The sequence below is a fragment of the Xyrauchen texanus genome, chromosome 48, assembly GCF_025860055.1.
Source record: "Xyrauchen texanus isolate HMW12.3.18 chromosome 48, RBS_HiC_50CHRs, whole genome shotgun sequence".
Lineage (NCBI taxonomy): Eukaryota > Metazoa > Chordata > Actinopteri > Cypriniformes > Catostomidae > Xyrauchen > Xyrauchen texanus.
In genome coordinates, this window is record NC_068323.1 from 11,990,008 (window position 1) to 12,007,929 (window position 17,922).

The 17,922-nt window shown below is 37.5% G+C and overlaps 1 protein-coding gene across 1 annotated transcript; it reads right to left on the minus strand.

Annotated features, from left to right (window-relative positions):
- Positions 1–2,267: 2,267 nt before the first annotated feature.
- On the minus strand, positions 2,268–17,696 carry LOC127640001 (tetratricopeptide repeat protein 39C). The gene is made up of 14 exons (XM_052122371.1): positions 17,232–17,696; positions 13,904–13,952; positions 10,866–10,994; positions 10,671–10,785; positions 10,144–10,513; positions 7,844–8,012; positions 7,185–7,278; positions 6,119–6,226; positions 5,921–6,030; positions 5,664–5,787; positions 5,430–5,527; positions 5,184–5,288; positions 4,860–4,898; positions 2,268–4,776 (listed from the first exon to the last, which is right to left on the minus strand). The coding sequence occupies exons 1-14, from the start codon at positions 17,369–17,371 to the stop codon at positions 4,687–4,689; spliced, it is 1,740 nt and encodes a 579-aa protein (XP_051978331.1). The 5' UTR covers positions 17,372–17,696; the 3' UTR covers positions 2,268–4,686.
- Between the last annotated feature and the right edge of the window lie 226 nt (positions 17,697–17,922).

A 17,922-nucleotide genomic window follows, 5' to 3' on the forward strand; every position in this document is an offset into this window, starting at 1 on the left:
ATAGATATTACAGTTTGTTTTTTTATTGAATGTTTTAGGCTAATGCGTGATTTCCTATAAAGCTGCTTTGATATGATGTGTGTTGTGAAATGCACTATACAAATAAAACATGACTTGACTTCTGTATAGGATAAGGATTATCTTGAAACTGGATGGTTGACAAGTAACGTGGATATAAAATATATATTTTAGATGTTTCACAATTTCACAACATTTCAATCCTTTTTAACTTTTCTTTTTTGCAGAGGACTTATGACCTTTTTTAAATTATTTTTTTGTACAAGTATTCAGTGAAGTATCTAAATTAAAGGAATCTTCCATGGGTTCAATACAAGTGAAGCTTAAAAGACAGTATTTGTGGCATAATGTTGATAACCACAAAAATATTTTTTTTTTCTTAAAAAAAAACACAAAGTATGTAACAGTGACACGCTTACAGTGGAACTGAATGGGGCCAAATTTTGGAGGATTTTAATGCAGAAATGAAAACTTAATAATTTTATAAAAGCACTTACATAAATTGTTCTGACAAAACACGAGTAATATTTGAACTGTAAAGTTGTATAAATTGACATTTTTGCGGGATTACATGGTTTACAGCATCTTAGTGTTGTAAAATTGGCTATAACTTTACACCGAAAAGGTTAGTAAGCGATTGTATCACACCAAAATCAATTTAACACATATAGTGTTTACATCTTGTGGCTATACTTTTTAAACAGTGAGGATTTAAAAATGTAGGGATTGGCCCCCCATTCACTCAATGCCTCACTGTAACCCAGAGTTTTTAGTTTTTTTCAAAGAAAAGGAGGGATGAGTCTAAATTAATTTTTGAGGCAATCAACATTTTGCCACAAATGCTTTTGATTGCGCTTAACTTGAAATGAACCTGGAATATTTATTTAATATAATATCCTAAAATTGAATACAAGAATTATACAAGAATTACAAAAACGTTGTTTTAAATAGTATTGTCAGGGGTACAGCAGCAGAGTAGGACTTAAATACAGACGGATATGTGAACAGTTCTTTATTGATGGCACACTTAAAAAACACAGGTGAATAAAGTCATTGGGGAATGTATCCGGCACAGGCTGCAGACTGGAATGTCCAATGAGGAAATAGAGGAACTGATGATGACTGGAAGACACCTGGGCGGAGGAGGATGAGAAGATCGGCTGACGGTGAGCAAGAAGAGTAATCCACAGTGGTGAGTATAAATCCAACAACAGGTAAATCCAACAGGTAATAATCCATACTGGGGGTGGAACCATTTGAGAGCACAGAACAAAATAACAAAAGACAGACAGATGGACGATACTGCATACAACAAAGAATACTGAAGTTACAGTAAAATAGAGATACAGTATGTTGGGGGAGGTACTTATAATGTTTTGAATTTACAGCAAAGACTGAGGTGTGATTGCTGGTACAGTCTACATGCATGATTGTATTGGAATTGAAATGGTTTGCCTTCATGCATCTGGGATTGAATACAGTCACAAGGGACCTGACCAGCACACTGAAGCAAGCAACAAGGTGTTGTTGGCATGGCTTCTTTAAATGCATGAGATGAATGGACAGGTGGTGCAGTCAACTGGAGTTGCAACGTTCGGGTTTGAAATTGGCGGGATTATGGAACAAGTAGTAGTCGACTGGACCAATAGATACTCTTGTCTCATTTGTCAACACATTAGCTGTTGCCATCAAATCAAGAGGAGTATGTCAAATTCTGGATGATTTGCCCTCTGTCATGGTTGATGTCTCATTTGCATGAGTTGAAAGCCTTCATCAGTTGACACGAAAGGAAATGCCGTTGACTGTGGAGGTCGTCCTGACAAGTGGCTTGAAGAGGCATGAGTTTGGCTTGAATTGGGATTATTTAACTGCAGTTACAGGAGAAGCTGTCTCATGTGATGTTGAAACAGGGGAGTATGTAAGATCAGTGCTCACTTCTAGTGGACCAGAAGTTGGAGGGCAAGAGATTTGTCGATCCACCAGACTAGAGGTATGATTAACCATGTTAATTGGTTTACCAATGGAAATCAATATCCATATACTATTTAGGAACCAGGGAATTTTTGTTAGTATGGAGGAAAGGGAAAAGATGAATAAACCACTATCCGCTAAAATGAGAAAAACAGGCAGCATTTAAAAATCAAATTTGTGTTAGCATAGAAATTTTCCACGTAGCTTTGTGCTCAGCAAACCCTTGCTTTGATGATTATTATTCAATTAACAAAGAACACAAGAACAGTGTTTGATGGTAAGTTTCATTGTTATTTTATTATTGAAATTTTCAAAACCCTGAACATCCAATACTGACACATTTCACAGTGAAAACATGTTTTGAGTTTCAATCAAGCCTCGTTTGTAGAAGACACCAGAAGGGCTTGTCGATAGAGAGTCATATACAGTTTAGTGAACAAACCACACAGGAGGGACCAACATTTTACATCTACTGGGCCAAGAAAATAAGGAAGTGCAAGTTTCACAACAATTTCACAATATGTACACAGACTCAAATCAATTCTGTTTATTCAGAGGCAAAATTATGAAAAGGAGATACTGATGCACTGTTAAAAGTCTAAATTTGGGCCATCAACATAATTACAGAAAACATCTAGCACAAAAACAATTACAACTTATGGCTCATCAAAAATAACAAGACAAAAATATATAAACGAAAAGACTTCCTCTGGCCCAGAGAAAGTGCATTGGGTAATTGTGCATGGTTTATCACTTCAGAAAATATATCTTGCTGTCACAAGTTGCTGAGCAGCAGAGAACATGGCAACGAAGGGTATGGCAAAGTAGATGCTGCTACACTCCAACTTAAAATACAACATTTCAGATGAGATGCAATTAGTCATGATTTTCCTATTCCTGTCATAAAATCTTGCACATTTAAAATCACCAAAGGCCCCCTGACATACTTTAGGGCTAACGATCATGATGGGAGATGTAGTCTAGGGTTACGACAGACATTAGCAACATATGCATTACATGCATACAATGAACACAGCCAAACTTGAATGCAATTGGTATAAACTTACAATAGTGTGTTAGCCGTACACTTCAAAGGTCTATCACTAGACTAGATTATTCGGCCAGGCCGATATTTGGTCTTCGAGGTTATCGAAATTGGCTGATAATGGCGTTTGTCATTTGCTAGCATCAAACTGTTACATATATCAATTTATTACTGCATCGGCCACCCACCTCTCTAGGTATCGGATATCGAAAATGTATTGGCCAGGCCGATATTTGGTGTTTGAGATTATCGGAATTATTAAGGTAACGTGCATGTAAAATGGTTAGAAATAGCATTTTAGCTTAGCGTAAAGCTGACAATTTACACAAGGTTTATTTCTATTTCTTGTGCTCCAAACTCACTTCAAACGTACTTCTCTGTCTGCTCATATGAGTGTAACACATCATAGAAAGTGTTTGACCGCTGTTCAAATGCACTTTGGATCACATCACTTATATGTATAAATGTTTTCCATCTGAAAGGACTAAATATTAAATAAACCAAATGACAATAAAATGCAAAGTAATCTCATCAGTAATCAAAATACTTTTTGAATGTAACTGTATTCTAAATACCAATTATTTAAATTGTAACTGTAGTGGAATACAGTTGCATATATTTTGCATTTTAAATACGTAATCCCGTTACATGTATTTCGTTACTCCCCAACCCTGATTGTAACTGCCACTGACCACCCACCTCTCTAGATATCGGATATCTAAAATTGATTGGCCAGGCCAATATTTGGGCATTTCAAGATTATTGGAATAGACCAATAACTATATGTGTCATCTGCTATCATCAAACTGTTCCATATATCAGTATAATAATTGCTATTGGTCACCCAACTCCCTAGATATCGGTATTTGAAAAGTATTGGCCAGGCCGATATTTGATCATTTCAATATTATCAGAATTGGCCGATGATTGTGTATGTGTCATTTGCTATCATCAAACTGTTTCATATGTATATCAGTAGTATTATAACTGCCTACCAATTCCCTAGATATCAGTATCTGCAATTTGCAAAACCCATTTCAGTCAACCACTTGATTAGACATCACTATGGAGCATACAATCTGGATTTGACATACAGATATACATTTGGATACTATTAACTTGAGCTAAAGGGTTACATAATATATTTTTTATAATTTTATGTGTTATCTTGTGTTGTCTAATATTGACTTCTATCCCATGCTAATGTACTGTGTATCATAGGGCAAGCTATGGTAATGGATCTAACCCATTTGTCTATTCAATACAGTATATTTATATTGCGTTTTATTTTGATAGTTTGCCTCAACATTTCTATATTCCACATGTAACAATAAATACCTTCTGCATTCAGAACAATCCCAAACACACACAGACAATGTACCTCTACTGTGTAGGGTGTAAATGTGAAAGTGAAAATGAGATATCATTGGGATGGACCAACAGCTACATGTTATAATAACCAACAGATATTCGTGAACCATTTCTGATACTAGACTAAATGCAATGTTGAAACAAATAATTTGTGAACTCATCCTCATTCTCAGAACTTTACATTTCTCCTCCAGAAAAGCATGATAACTTCAAATGGCTTTCATTGTAAAAAGTGCTGGACAGGAGTGGTTAATGTACAGTGCACTTTCGGTTGGACAGGGTCAGTGTGGGACCACTTCCTTTATGGAGGCAAGGGCAGAATGGATACGGACGTGCAATCGATTCTCAAAGTCGTACCCAGAGTAGTTCTCCTACAAGTAAACGTATCGTCACCAAAACAAGTTCACTAACTCAATCGAGATACCTCAACACCAATGTTAAGTTAAGGTCTTACCTTAGCCTGAAGCAGTAATGATCTTCCTTTACTCAGAGTCTTAGGGGAAAAAAAGGTGAAAGGAATTAAGGAATTTAGTTCATGAAAGGGACATTGCTTTATTTAAAAGGAGCAAAGTCCAATACTCCAGTATGTTAATACCTTATTTAAAAAAAAAAAAAAAGTATATTAAATGCAAAAACTTTCAAAAGACTATCTTTTTAGCCAGAGCAGGGTGAAGTATTATCTACAGTATAAATGGGTTGTTTTGAAAATAAAAGCTTACATCAGCTTTCTTAAAACTGAGTAATTTTTAAGAAAGTTTCTGAGGATTACGTATTTTACCTCAGGTTTGGCCAGTAACACGCAGCCCATCTCATAGCAGGAATAGGGCTGAACATAGCTGTTCTTCAGATGGCCATATTCATCCTGTGCTGCCAACTGAAATGACTACAAACCAACAAACATAAGCATAAATACAGTACATGAAGGATAAATAAAGATATGACCAAACAATGTGTAAATTATGCCAGTAATTAACAAATTATACTGTTAATTTTTGATACATGTTTCATGAAAGATAAAACAAACCTGGATGGCATCTACAATATTTCCAAGACATTTCTGAATAGCACCAAGCAGCAGATGCTTTAGGCCCAGACTTGACTGGTCATCCAGCCCTTGTAGAACTGAAAAACAAAGCATTAAAATTAGCACCTGAGCAAAAACAAAACAACAATAACCCAAGAATTTAGACTGATAGATCTTTAGCCTGTCTGACAGTATACATTTCATCTTGCTTTTAAGTCACTGTGGTCTTCTTACCTTGGTTCATAAGCTGGAGTTTGGAGGAAGAGCAATTTGGAAGAGCTTTCCATAAGTACAGCACCTCAACAACACCCAAAATGCACAGCTCTCGTGTAAGGGACATTTTTCTCAGTCTCTCTGCCTGGTGAAACAAAACAAAGTAGAGGCAAAAGTCTTACAATTAAATACTTTAATATAACAAACAGCAATGCGAAAAGTCTGTACACTGTATATACAAAATACAGAAACTAATTGTAAAAAGAGTTGGAACAAACCCTTTTGAGAGCAAACTGCTCGATTTGATTGTTCTTGCGCTTAAAAAGCTTCTGAACATCTTGGAAAACGGTCTTGGCTCCCTCAAGATCACCAGAGGCTCCCTGACATACTTTGGGTTGAGAAAAGGAAACATTTAGCTATTAAAAACTTTTAAATAGGTCAAGAAAGAACAATTGTGAGAAATTTAATTTTCTGACCTCCAGTGAGGTAAGCATAGTAGCACTGAGACCATCGGGATTCATTCTTCAGTCGTTCAAAAGACCTGAAGGCATCTTCAAAGTTCATCTCGATCATGCTGCACCAACCTGCAAATCAAATACATTTACAAACAAACTTTAAATACAAAGTTTACAAAAATATTCAAAGTTCATCTCTGTCATGCTGTACAAACCTGCAAATAAAGGTTTACAAACATCTTCAAAGTACAGTACAGCTCTTGCACGCTGCACCAACCTGCAAATCAAAGACGTTTACAAACATCTTCAAAGCTAATCTCTTGCAGCTGCACCAACCTGCAAATCAAAGACGTTTACAAACATCTTCAAAGCTAATCTCTTGCAGCTGCACCAACCTGCAAATCAAAGACGTTTACAAACATCTTCAAAGCTAATCTCTTGCAGCTGCACCAACCTGCAAATCAAAGACGTTTACAAACATCTTCAAAGTTCATCTCGATCATATTGAACCAACCAGCAAATCCATCAAGTTTACAAACTTTATAAAAAAATAAGTTTACGAACATCTATAATGTTCATCTCGATCATGCTGTACGAACCTGCAAATAAATGTTTACAAACAAACTTTACGAACAAAAGTAGTTCACAAACATCTTCAAAGTGAATCTCTTTCATGCTGCACCAATCTGCAAATTAAAGAGGTTTACAAACTTTACATACAAAATTTCCAAACATCTTCAAAGTTCATCTCTATCATGCTACACTAAACATGGAAATCAAAGAAGTTTACAAATTTTACGAACAAAGAAAGTTTACAAAAGTCAAGTAAATTTCTATAATTCTGCACCAACTGGAAAATCAAACAAGTTACAAACCAACTTTATGAACAAAAACAGTTTACAAAATCTTCCAAGTTAGTTGAAAGCATCATCAAATGAGCCAAATATAAAATAGGTGGGAATGTTTAGATCTTTGTGAAAGGCTGGTGCTCCAATTCTGCAGAAATCTGCTAGATCAGATTCTGTGTGGGTCTGAAAAATAATACAATTATCAATATGGACTTCAATAACAACTAGAGCAGCCATACCGATTTCATAGAGGCACACGTGTTGAATCTCTCTTTGGTCTGAGGCGAACTCCAGAGCATCCTGGAATGACGCCAGTGCACTGTTGATTTGGCACTGAAAGTAAAACGACAAATATAAGATAAATATGCTTGCATAATTATAGTCCAATGGAACAAACTCCACTAGGGACATTATGCTCTGTCACAACAGTTTCATCAATATTTACTGAGTTGTGGTAGAGAGAGCAAACAGACCTAAGTGCCACACCTTATTTGAAATATGCCTAGTATTGCAATGTAGAATTTAGGTCAAACTGCAAACAAGCCACAACATCTGAAAACGTTCTTGATCATCAGACTGCCCCAGGAAATATAAAGATGTTTTCTGCTCTAACAGTGGTGTAATGTGAACTAAGTATTCAAAGGCAATGTATAATTTGGATTTGACATGTTTTAAATAATGATTGGCTTTGGATTCCTTCCATTACAAATATGTGACTAACACACCCACAGAATAAAGTAAGTCATTGCTGTGGTTACACACCAATTAAATATAATGGACAATAAACTGCACTATTGTTTACTGTAATTGTGCCAATTCATTATCTAACACAAAACATCTGGTCTGGTTTTGATGCATTACTTCTTCATCAAATATCTGCTTTATCCTAAACACACACCTCTAATCTCTGTACTCGTCCCTTGAAGAAGATGAAGAGAGAGGAGTTTGGGTAAACCATTGCTTTCTTCTGCAGAATGGCTTTGGCCTCCAGCAGTCCAGCGTGAGAGTCAGAGCCATCCAGGGCAAAGAAGGGCTGCACCACTGTGTGATACCACAAGAGGGCCAAACTGATAGACAGAGAGAGAGAGATAAACCAGAGATAAAAGATACTCTATTCTGCTAATTTGATTATGCAATTTCTGAAATAATGAGATATGATTAGGGAAATGTACTTCTATATAATGACATAAGAAATTTACAAACAAACAAACCCTTGTGCACTTACAAGCAAAGCTACAAAATTCGAAAGGTTTTCTGTTTCCAATTTTTTACATTTACGCATTTGGCAGATGCTTTTATCCAAAGGGACTTACAGTGCACTTATTACAGGGAGCTCCTTGCTCAAGGACACAATGGTGGTGGCTGTGGTGATTGAACCAGCAACCTTCTGCTTACCAGTTCTGTGCTTTAGCCCACAACACACCACATTTCTTTAATGAAACCACACAAATCAATTTAATAGCACTGCATGAATCTGGGGTTCTGTAACAATTTCTTGCACATTTGCATGGCTTTTCCTCTAATTTATCTCTAATAGTGACCTTTCAAACCTATTTTTTAAGGTTGCGTGGTGACTCGCCTCAATCTGGGTGGCAGAGGACGAATACCAGCTGCCTGGTATCCATGTCTGAGACGGTCAACCCGCGCATCTCATCACGTGGCTTGTTGAGCGCATTACCACGGAGACATAGCACATGTAGAGGCTTTACGCCATCCACAGCTGCATCCAACTCACCACGTGCTCCACCGAGAACGAACCTCATTATAGCGACCACGAGGAAGTTACCCCATATGACTCTACCCTCCCTAAAAACTGGGCCAATTTGTTTGCTTAGGGGACCTGGCTGGAGTCACTCAGCACACCCTGGGATTCGAACTAGTGAACTCCAGGGGTGGTAGCCAGCGTCTTTACCAGCTACCCAGGCCCCTCTCCCATTCATTTTAATGCAAGTGCTCCATCTCAGGCTAAACAGTCTTTGGCAAAACTCACCACTACGATCCTAGGCTGTTGTGAATGGTTGCTAGGGTAATGCAATTAGGTTGCCAAGGTGTTCTGAGTGGTTGCTAAGTTGTTGCAATGCAGTTGCTAGTGTGTTCTGGGTATCTGTTTACTGGCCCAAGTTATAAGATCTACCTCTAAGTCTCTATATTCTATATAAGGGAACCCTCCTTCAATGTAAGCATTTAGGATTATTCACATACGTTTCATCAGAAAGACTTGAGATTGCTGGATTAAATGCGAATGAAAGGATATTTATATAATTTGGCGTGAGCCCCTTCCTACGGTTTAGCACTCCGATGGTTGCTTGAACCATCAGATCCTGCCAGAGGTGATGACGGCAGGGGAGCAGAGCTTACCCCCACCCAGGACGGGACCTAAACTGGTGGTGATGGGAATCGGTGATGGGATGAAAACGGAAGTATGCAAACAAGGAGAGGCAGCTGAGCAGGCTATAAAGCGATGGGCTGTAATGTGATTGGATGGATGCCTGATAGAATGAATCCCAAGATCTTTCGGCTAGAACTAAGCTTACTCTTACATTGTTGTTAATGTTTTGATATGTGGTTGCTAGGACAATGCTAGATGGTTGCTAGTGTGTTCTGGGTGGTTGGTTGCTGGCCCAAGTGAAATGAGCCCAAATGAGTCAAATTATTTGTACGCAGATGTGAGCACACTGCCAACGCTCGGCCTGGCTGAACATGCTTATCTTGTGTTTTTGCGTTAATGTGGTGGTAACAAACCTTAGTGCTCAAGGGGATGATAGAGTTACCTTAAAAGTCTATCATTAAACTGGATGTGCTATCATTCAGGTAAGCTGCTATAAATATATTGACTTTAACTTACTTGTTTAGCAATATACTCTTCAAACCGTTGCTCCGCCATGACAATTGTTGTCTTGAAAGAGACAACTCTCCGTACAAGCGGAGAGTTCCCACTAATGTTCACTGTAGCGGCCCTTGTGGCAACATTGAGAATGCAACGCAAACTTGCGGTGTGTTAAATTGCAGTTTGACACATTTCAGAATGCAACATGGACAAAAAAAACAGCCTTGCTTAGCTAGAACTGTTCGTGTTGATGTACTTGCGTAGAGTATGTTTTGGCCTGAGCAATAATTATAGTGATGCTTGCACTACCAGAACACCCCCCCAAAACAATAACAATGTATACAATTTCTAAGTAAAGCATGCACACTTACGTGGCCAGTGGCGCTTTCATATCTTTGCTCTCACTAGCATAGGCTAAGGACGCAAGACCTTGGTGGCGATCTCCAGGAAAACCCAACAGGTTTACGATCTTGAGCAGGTGTGGAGGTACCATTGAAATACACAGGTGAAAAAGACCATAACCGAAGCTGACAGAACCCTTGAGACGATCCAGAACCTCTTCTGTTACTCTGCCGCCACTTTCTGTTGAAGATGTGTTGTGGTTGGCTTTATCGGAGGCCAGTGCCCCCTCCTGGTCTGAGGACCGTCTGCTACAGGCTTCCTGCAGTTGGCTGATGTCACTGTAGCATTTGTTGTACATTTTCCAGGCCTTGCGGAGGATCCAGCCCCCTTTGATGTAAGCTAAAGAGTGAGAGGTAATTATGATATTTATTTGATAATAACAAAAACACTTCTACATGGTGGTATGCAAATGACGCAATGACATTGTAAAGCTGTTTTTTCCTTGAATCAGCATTATTCTAATGTAAAGTATAAACATTCAGTCTTTAAAATCCACCTGAGAGTTCCTGTTTGACAAAATACAGCACGGCGAGATAGATCTGGCAGTCTGCCACAATGATTTGCCTCTGCATGCGATCCAAAACCTCCACCCCTGATCTCTGGGAGTCCATCTAATTTGGAGATACAAAAGATGTTGATTTAAAGAATCTGGCAAGAAATTCTGTACAGAATTTCACTCATTTAAACTCACACTCTTCTTGATTTTGTTACGGATGGTCTCGATGACGCCGGTGTTGTCACTCTCACAAAGTTTCTCAGTAGTCCTCAGGTCATCGCAGGCCATCTGCATTTTCTCCTCCTCGAATGTCATCATGGCATTCTACAGTGACACAAAAATATTTCGTCAACATTTCGAAAGATTGTAGTCTGTGCATTTAAAAAAATGGTAGTCTGTAAATATTCCTTTTTAAGAATTTTTAATCACATTCAAAAGGAGAAAAAAATGGTGATGTGGCACAGTATTCCTGAAAGTGCACTTGTATGTGACGCAAGTTTGAATCTGGCCTGCAACTTCAACCTGGTCTCATAGAATCACGTTACTATAACTTGATTTTTGCTAAATGATTTGTGGCTTGTTGTATCACGGCAGTTACCTGGTGATATGAACACTAGAGGCGCTACAACAACAAATGGCAAATTATTAGTTTATAATCACTTTTCACACTGTTCCTCACAAAATGAGATCAAAACACTATTATATCGCATGACTTGTAAGACAATAGCCTACACTACATTTACTGTACAAGCTTGTTTGATTGGAATCAAATTGCACGGTAGCTTAACCGATAAAGCATTGTTCTTGGTATGCAAGAGACCAGACTACGAGCCCTTATGAGCATGCTAGTCGACACATGATCTGAAAGTGTCAAAGAAGCACCACAAAATGACATGGTTGCTTCAACTGTTGCGTTTTGTATCTGAAAATTGCGTTTAATTACACTATCGATTAGGCTTGGTTTACGTTTAAGGTAAGGAGTTTGGTTTTCTTGACTTCAGACTCGATAAACCATTAACCTTAAAACCTCATCTGTTTGAGAGAAAATGTAACTAACTTTTAGGGAATTTTCACAATGGAAACTGCATTGATATGTGTAAGATACCACGTAATATAATTTCCACTATCATGTCACCACAGTCACATAATTTGTTTGAGATCAGACTACCCAATCTCATTTCCCAATAATATTCCTGATACTACTGTACACCGATGTGAAAAAAAAAAAAACACACTAAAAAACAGGAAAAAACCAAAAAGAGAGACATTTATTGAAGTTGAAAGCAAGTGCCATTGCTAGAGGATAAACAGAGAAAGTGAAAGCTAATGACACCCTTTTTAAGTACATCTAAAATTAGACTTTTTTTTGTTACTGACTAATCAGTGTACATTTCACACTAGACATCCTTTATGTAACAGGAAGTCATAGTGTTAAATTGCAAAAATGTGCTAATATGATTGGACGAAGTTGCATACACAATACCGAACACATGGGCCCAACAAAAGGCCCTTTCAAAAGGGATGCAGAAATACTAGCGTCCCCTGCAAAAGGGAAAGGAAATGTTTTTCAGAGTACAGAGGCCACTTTGAGAGGCCTACATTGTTCCTACCACACAATCCTTAAATAAAACGCAATTCAAATAAAAAAAATTGTACATTGTTATTATATAACGCTCCCAAACACAATAAATATTGAATGTCACAAGCCAAGAGAAATTGTACAGTCTTACTGTATAAAACCATGCTTATATCATCCTGTATGACTAACATCCTGAAATGGCATTCAACACCTATTGTTCATAGCAAACAAAGGTTAGTTCATGCACTACAATATCGCTCTGTTACTGTGCTGTACTTATAAACTAATTAATTAAATGGTTCTTCCTAATAAAGGAGAACAAAACATGGCAGCTACACTCATACCAATGGTAAACAAAAACCCAGTCAGCTTTGAAGGTCTTGTGTTTTGTAAAGTAATCCTTTTTTGTTGGTGGTACGTTAGTGATGACTAGCACTTGTTTAGCCTTGTGTAGTTTCCTCCTCTGCTGTCTGTATTTTTTTTTTAAATAATGTGTGACACAGTATGCATTATGCAACGATAATCATTTCAAGTAGTCATATGCGTCTGTGCATTGTTGTCACATTGCCTCCCCAATCTCTCTCTCTATCTTACCACCTCCTTATCTGTCTTTCTCCAAACCTTTGGTCTTATTTTCTCTCCAGTATATAATTTCCTGTTCTGTACTTCTATTAATGGGCTAGATGAAACCTGTGCAGCACTGCAGCAAACAGTCTTGCAGTAGGAGTGTGTATGAGAGTGTGTGCAGACTACAGTAATAATGATAGCAGGGATGGATAGGCATGATTCATGATGTTGTCGACCAAACTTATAAGACATGAGACTTTAAGAGGGCTCAGCCTATCGCTCACACATGAAGCCAAATTTCATATCTATGTGACTAAAAATGTCTGTGCACTGAGATTCCATCACTGCGTGTTGAGAGTAAAAGTTTGTTTTGACAATGTGTAATGTGTGTCCTTGCAATCCATTTTCATTTAAAAAGTTTTCTTTTAACATCCGTTCAGTTCTTTACAGTTGTTGATCAAAACCAAAAAAAGCATTTAATTCCAATAGCATTTAGCACAGATGCGATAGAAGCCATGTGACTGCTCTCTTATTAAAATGTGCTTATCCAAAAGACTTCTGTAAAATGCTCCCTGAACTGCTGCTAGTCTTAAAGAGACAGTACTGTTTTAGCACTTGTTGTACATATCAATGTAAATACCTGTAAATGGTACTAATTATACATGCAAACAATAAACAGGTAACAAAATACATATATATTATGCAATATAACATATGCAATTCCAAGACTGATGGAATACATGGAATCTGTACGTTTTGAAAAAGATCAAATGTGACCAAAATGACGAAAACTACTTAAATAAAAACATTTTATTAATATTTTCGAAATGTACCAAGTTAGAAGGTGCCCTGTATAATTAACAGCATTAACTAAGAAAAAATGTCTTTATTATGCAAGCAAAATTAATATTATGACTGAAATGTTCCCAAGTACATTGGAATTTTATTGAAATGGGAATTGAAGGCTTGTGAATCAGAAATCTGTATTAATACCTAGCCTTAATTATGAGTAAATATTGTGTGAATGTTGGCTTTTTTGACTTTGTAAGTACTAACAACTAAAATTAATATAATGGCGTTCACTTACCAAGAAGCTGACGAAACTGGCCCCAAAGCTCATTAGCGGGCTATGAGTCCTGCAGACAAAATAGAGAACCAAGTTTCATGGGTTAAGTCTGAGGTCATGGGACAACGCACAACACAAGTAATGCCATTGCCTACATGCAGACTTTGTTCATGTAATTGTGCAAGAAATTAATAATAGCTGGAATCCAATTTTTTCAGAATATTTAATATACAAATGTGCAATGGGTGGGGAAATTAATAGAACTTTTTAAATGATGTACAGTACAGTAGTCGTGGATTCTGTGCAGGCCTGCTCATAAGATTATATTTCAAATTAAACAGGGAATTAAGCTCTTAAGAGCATGAAACATAATATATATGAATATCCATACCCTTAAGAGTGTCATTAAGTAATGGTTTCATCTGCTAGACACAAACTCTAAGGACTCAACCACCAATGTTCACATGCCCTGTCTCTTCAGTTTGATGCAATATGGGCCAATAAAGTGTTCTAATATTTGCTAGATCTAATATTAACTTTAAATCACTATTAATTCGACTAAGTTAATCAATCCAAAAATGTAGGCTTTCTTCCACCTTAAAAGTGTTTATTTTGTGACTTCCTATTCAACACACATTAAATGCACCAGTCTCCAGTGTCTAAACCAGAGTTTTGCAACATGAGCACCACGTTTTTTACAGCAAGATACTGTAAAGTTGAAAGGAGTTCAGCTTTGAAAAGCACATTTCAAGACCACTGCATTTTGCTCCGTACTGTTGAGCTCTGTCCAGCTGTTTTGAATGCAAGAACACATCCTTTGTGAACAGTATACCTCTAATCTCCACTGTTCAGTGTGAATATGAAGTTTACAGGCCTTAAAGGGGTCATCGTGACATGAGGAATTACATTTTCCTTGATCATTTGAAATAAGAGTTCATTATATTATAAAAACATACTTTAAGTTTCAGAACTCAAAACTTCCTCGCCTGTGAAGAAGTGTCATTTATTAAAACCTTAACAAGCCTTAATAAGTGTGAATGCAGCATAATATACCCGTTGTCATGCCACTAATATTACTCTAAAAAAGAAGAACAAATGAAACTGAAAACAAATGAACATTCTTTCTTTTCAAGGCCTTTAAAAAATAATGCTTTTTAAAATTAATTGAAGTATTCTGTTTTAATTTTATGACATTAATTAGTGCCTGATATATTTTTTGTTATCATTGTATGGTTTTATTTTAGCATCATGTAAATCACCCTAATTGTGTTTGGTGAATAACTTGCTCACTGTTAATTTACACCTAAAATATATTTTAAAGTGTTTAATTAATTTTATTTGTAATTAAATGTATAATTAAATAAATTAGTTATAATTATTTATAATAACTACTATTTTGTAATTTAACTGAACTTAAATGTATGTTTTTTTAAAGAGTGAACAACTGTAACTGTGCATATAAAGAAGTGGAACTCTCTTAACTGTGATGTCATAATGACCATGTTCAGTGTCAGTGCAATGTTGAACTTGCATATTTCAGCCTATAAAAGGAGCTGAAACCTTTAGTTTATGACCATTTTGAGTGCATGACATGCTCACTTCAGCTGCCACTGCCAGTATACAACTTTTGACACAGCTCTGTTTGTATAGACTGGGACAAAGGCCATGTCATACAAACTATAGTGTTTTCTACAGAGAGGATCAGCCAGGGTCTATGTTTCTGGGTGATCTGCACCCAGCAGTGACTGAAGACTGGCTGCTGAAGACATTCATCCTCTTTGGTGCCATCAGTTCCATGTGGGTGTGTAGACCCAGCAGGATCAACTGTCAATGGAATGGATACATCAACTTCATGCACCACAATGATTCTGCTCTTGCACTGGACTCTCTGATGTTTGAGCCCCTCTTTGGCAAGGCTTCGGCTGTTTGCTTTGTCAAAGAACTTGGAGGACAGCTTGAACGTGGCAAAAGCTGATGCCATTTTCAAGGAGATCTAGGAAGCGCAACAAGGAGGCTAAAGGCCACAGTCTCTAGCATCAGTCACTAGTGCGCCTCTTGAGGCCAGGAGAGTGAGGTTTTACACACTGCACATCACGTACCAGCCGGTTACCGTTACAAATGTGATTGGTCTGAAGTCATCATCATCAGTGACTTAAAACGAACAGTTTTACTATTTGAATGTGCGTTTCTTTCTTAAATTTGATGAACATTCGAATTTCGAAATTTTATTTGTGAGCACTAGTTCACAAACTGTGCTTATTGTGTTTATATGGAGTCACACAGAAACACTAAACCTACCCCTACCTCTAAACCTAACCAGTTACAGTGAACGAGACTCTCATGAGACCTGGGCTTCTGTGGGGTTATTTATGTGGCCCTCCATAAATATTTAGATGAGCAGAAGAATAAGTAGGTTCTATTTTGCCAACACAATTTTACACCTTTTTCATTCCCCAAAGAGTATGGTGCACATTCACTTTCAAGCTGAATAAATAATAATTGTTAGTATTAATAAAACACTTAAGATCGATATTTTGTAAGGATCGATTGATCAATCCACGGAACCAATGTATTATTTCAAGAAAGTCACGTGCCCTTAACTTTAAAGGTGCACTCAGTCATTTTTTCCAAAGTATTTCGAAGTGACATTAATTGGCTTACACTGACACCTAGTGGCCTGGATGCTGCATCATTCAAACACAGTAGTTTTCAGTTACACAACCATTGTAGAAATTCACTATGCACAGTAAACCAGGATTCATTTAATCCAGTAATTAAAGTGTCCAATAACAGGGCAGTTACTGAGATTAAGCTAGTAATATTCAGATGGTCGTGTGATGCTAACATGGCTGCCCCCATGAGGTGCCCCTACCCCATGTAGAATAAAAGAGGTTTTATAAGGTTACTGATATCACTAGTCCTCATCTCTCATGAGTGGTCATGATTTTATACATATGTTCAACATTACTATTAATTTAATTAGAAGTCAAACTTTTTAAATGAGGAAAAAAATGACCTTTAATTCTGCACAGCTATGACTGTGAAACATGTCAGTCTAGCCAAAACCATCAACCGCCACCCTGTAAATCAACATTGCTTCTCTACATGCAAGTGACAGCCCCACAGACAAATAGTTTGCAGAACGTTCGTCTTGACGTCATGCAATCAAAACAGAAACGAACATTCTAAATCATAAAAGCGTCTCAAAGACATCCGAGACATACTTATTGACATGCGTCTTATAGACGTATTGCAGATGAGCAAACATAATAATACGTCTTCCAGATGTAAACACACATCATATAGACGTCTGTGTGATGTACGTAAGCTATCATGGTATTAATCTTACCTGTATCTCTTAAAGAGCTCGTCGCTTTCTTTGAAGCCATTGTTGAGCAGCATATGAATGCCCTGAAATGCCAGTTCGGCGTCATCTATCTGTTCGGCTTTCTCTTCAACCTGCTGTTGCGGGTGCTCGGGGCCTGCCATCCTCAATGTTTCCTCCTTTATACGCCTATAAACTCTCGCTGATTAAAATGAACCCCATACAACTACAAAACACCGCGGAGGATATTGCTTGTCTGCTTGTTTTGTTTACAGTATGACAATCGCTCCTCCGCAAGAACCGAATCAATTTAATTGATCAAACAATCACCGACGTGCCAACATTTTTCCATTACTGTCGAAATATCGTCTGGATGTAGTTTGATCCCTTCCGTGTCCGATCTGCTGCGCTAAGATGTTTTAGATCCGCAAACGTCCCCCTCCATCATAATGAGTTATGAAATATCAGCCGGTGTTACAATGTATCCAGTTCCTGAGATATTTGGTTCCAGTGGGCGGAGCATACATGAATATTCATGAGTGATCCTGACATGCGTATTGAAGTGGAACCGAACATGTAGCGCACAACACAACCCTCATGATTCAAGTTCAACTTGTTTGAAGAATTATTTCAAAAAGGTAATTCAACTTTGGACAAAGTTAGTCTAAACTACAACAGTTTACATTTCTGTAACCTTTGTTAATTTGTCAAAAGT

Bases quoted from the DNA above. Each gene is read 5' to 3' on its own strand.
- LOC127640001 (XM_052122371.1), bottom strand. From the start codon at position 17,371: ATGGCAGGCCCCGAGCACCCGCAACAGCAGGTTGAAGAGAAAGCCGAA. The intron at 6,031-6,118 runs GTCAGAAAATTA...CTCAACCCAAAG, and splicing joins CTATGCTTACCTCACTGGAG to TATGTCAGGGAGCCTCTGGT. The intron at 5,528-5,663 runs GTAAGAAGACCA...TTTGTTTTTCAG, and splicing joins ACTCCAGCTTATGAACCAAG to TTCTACAAGGGCTGGATGAC.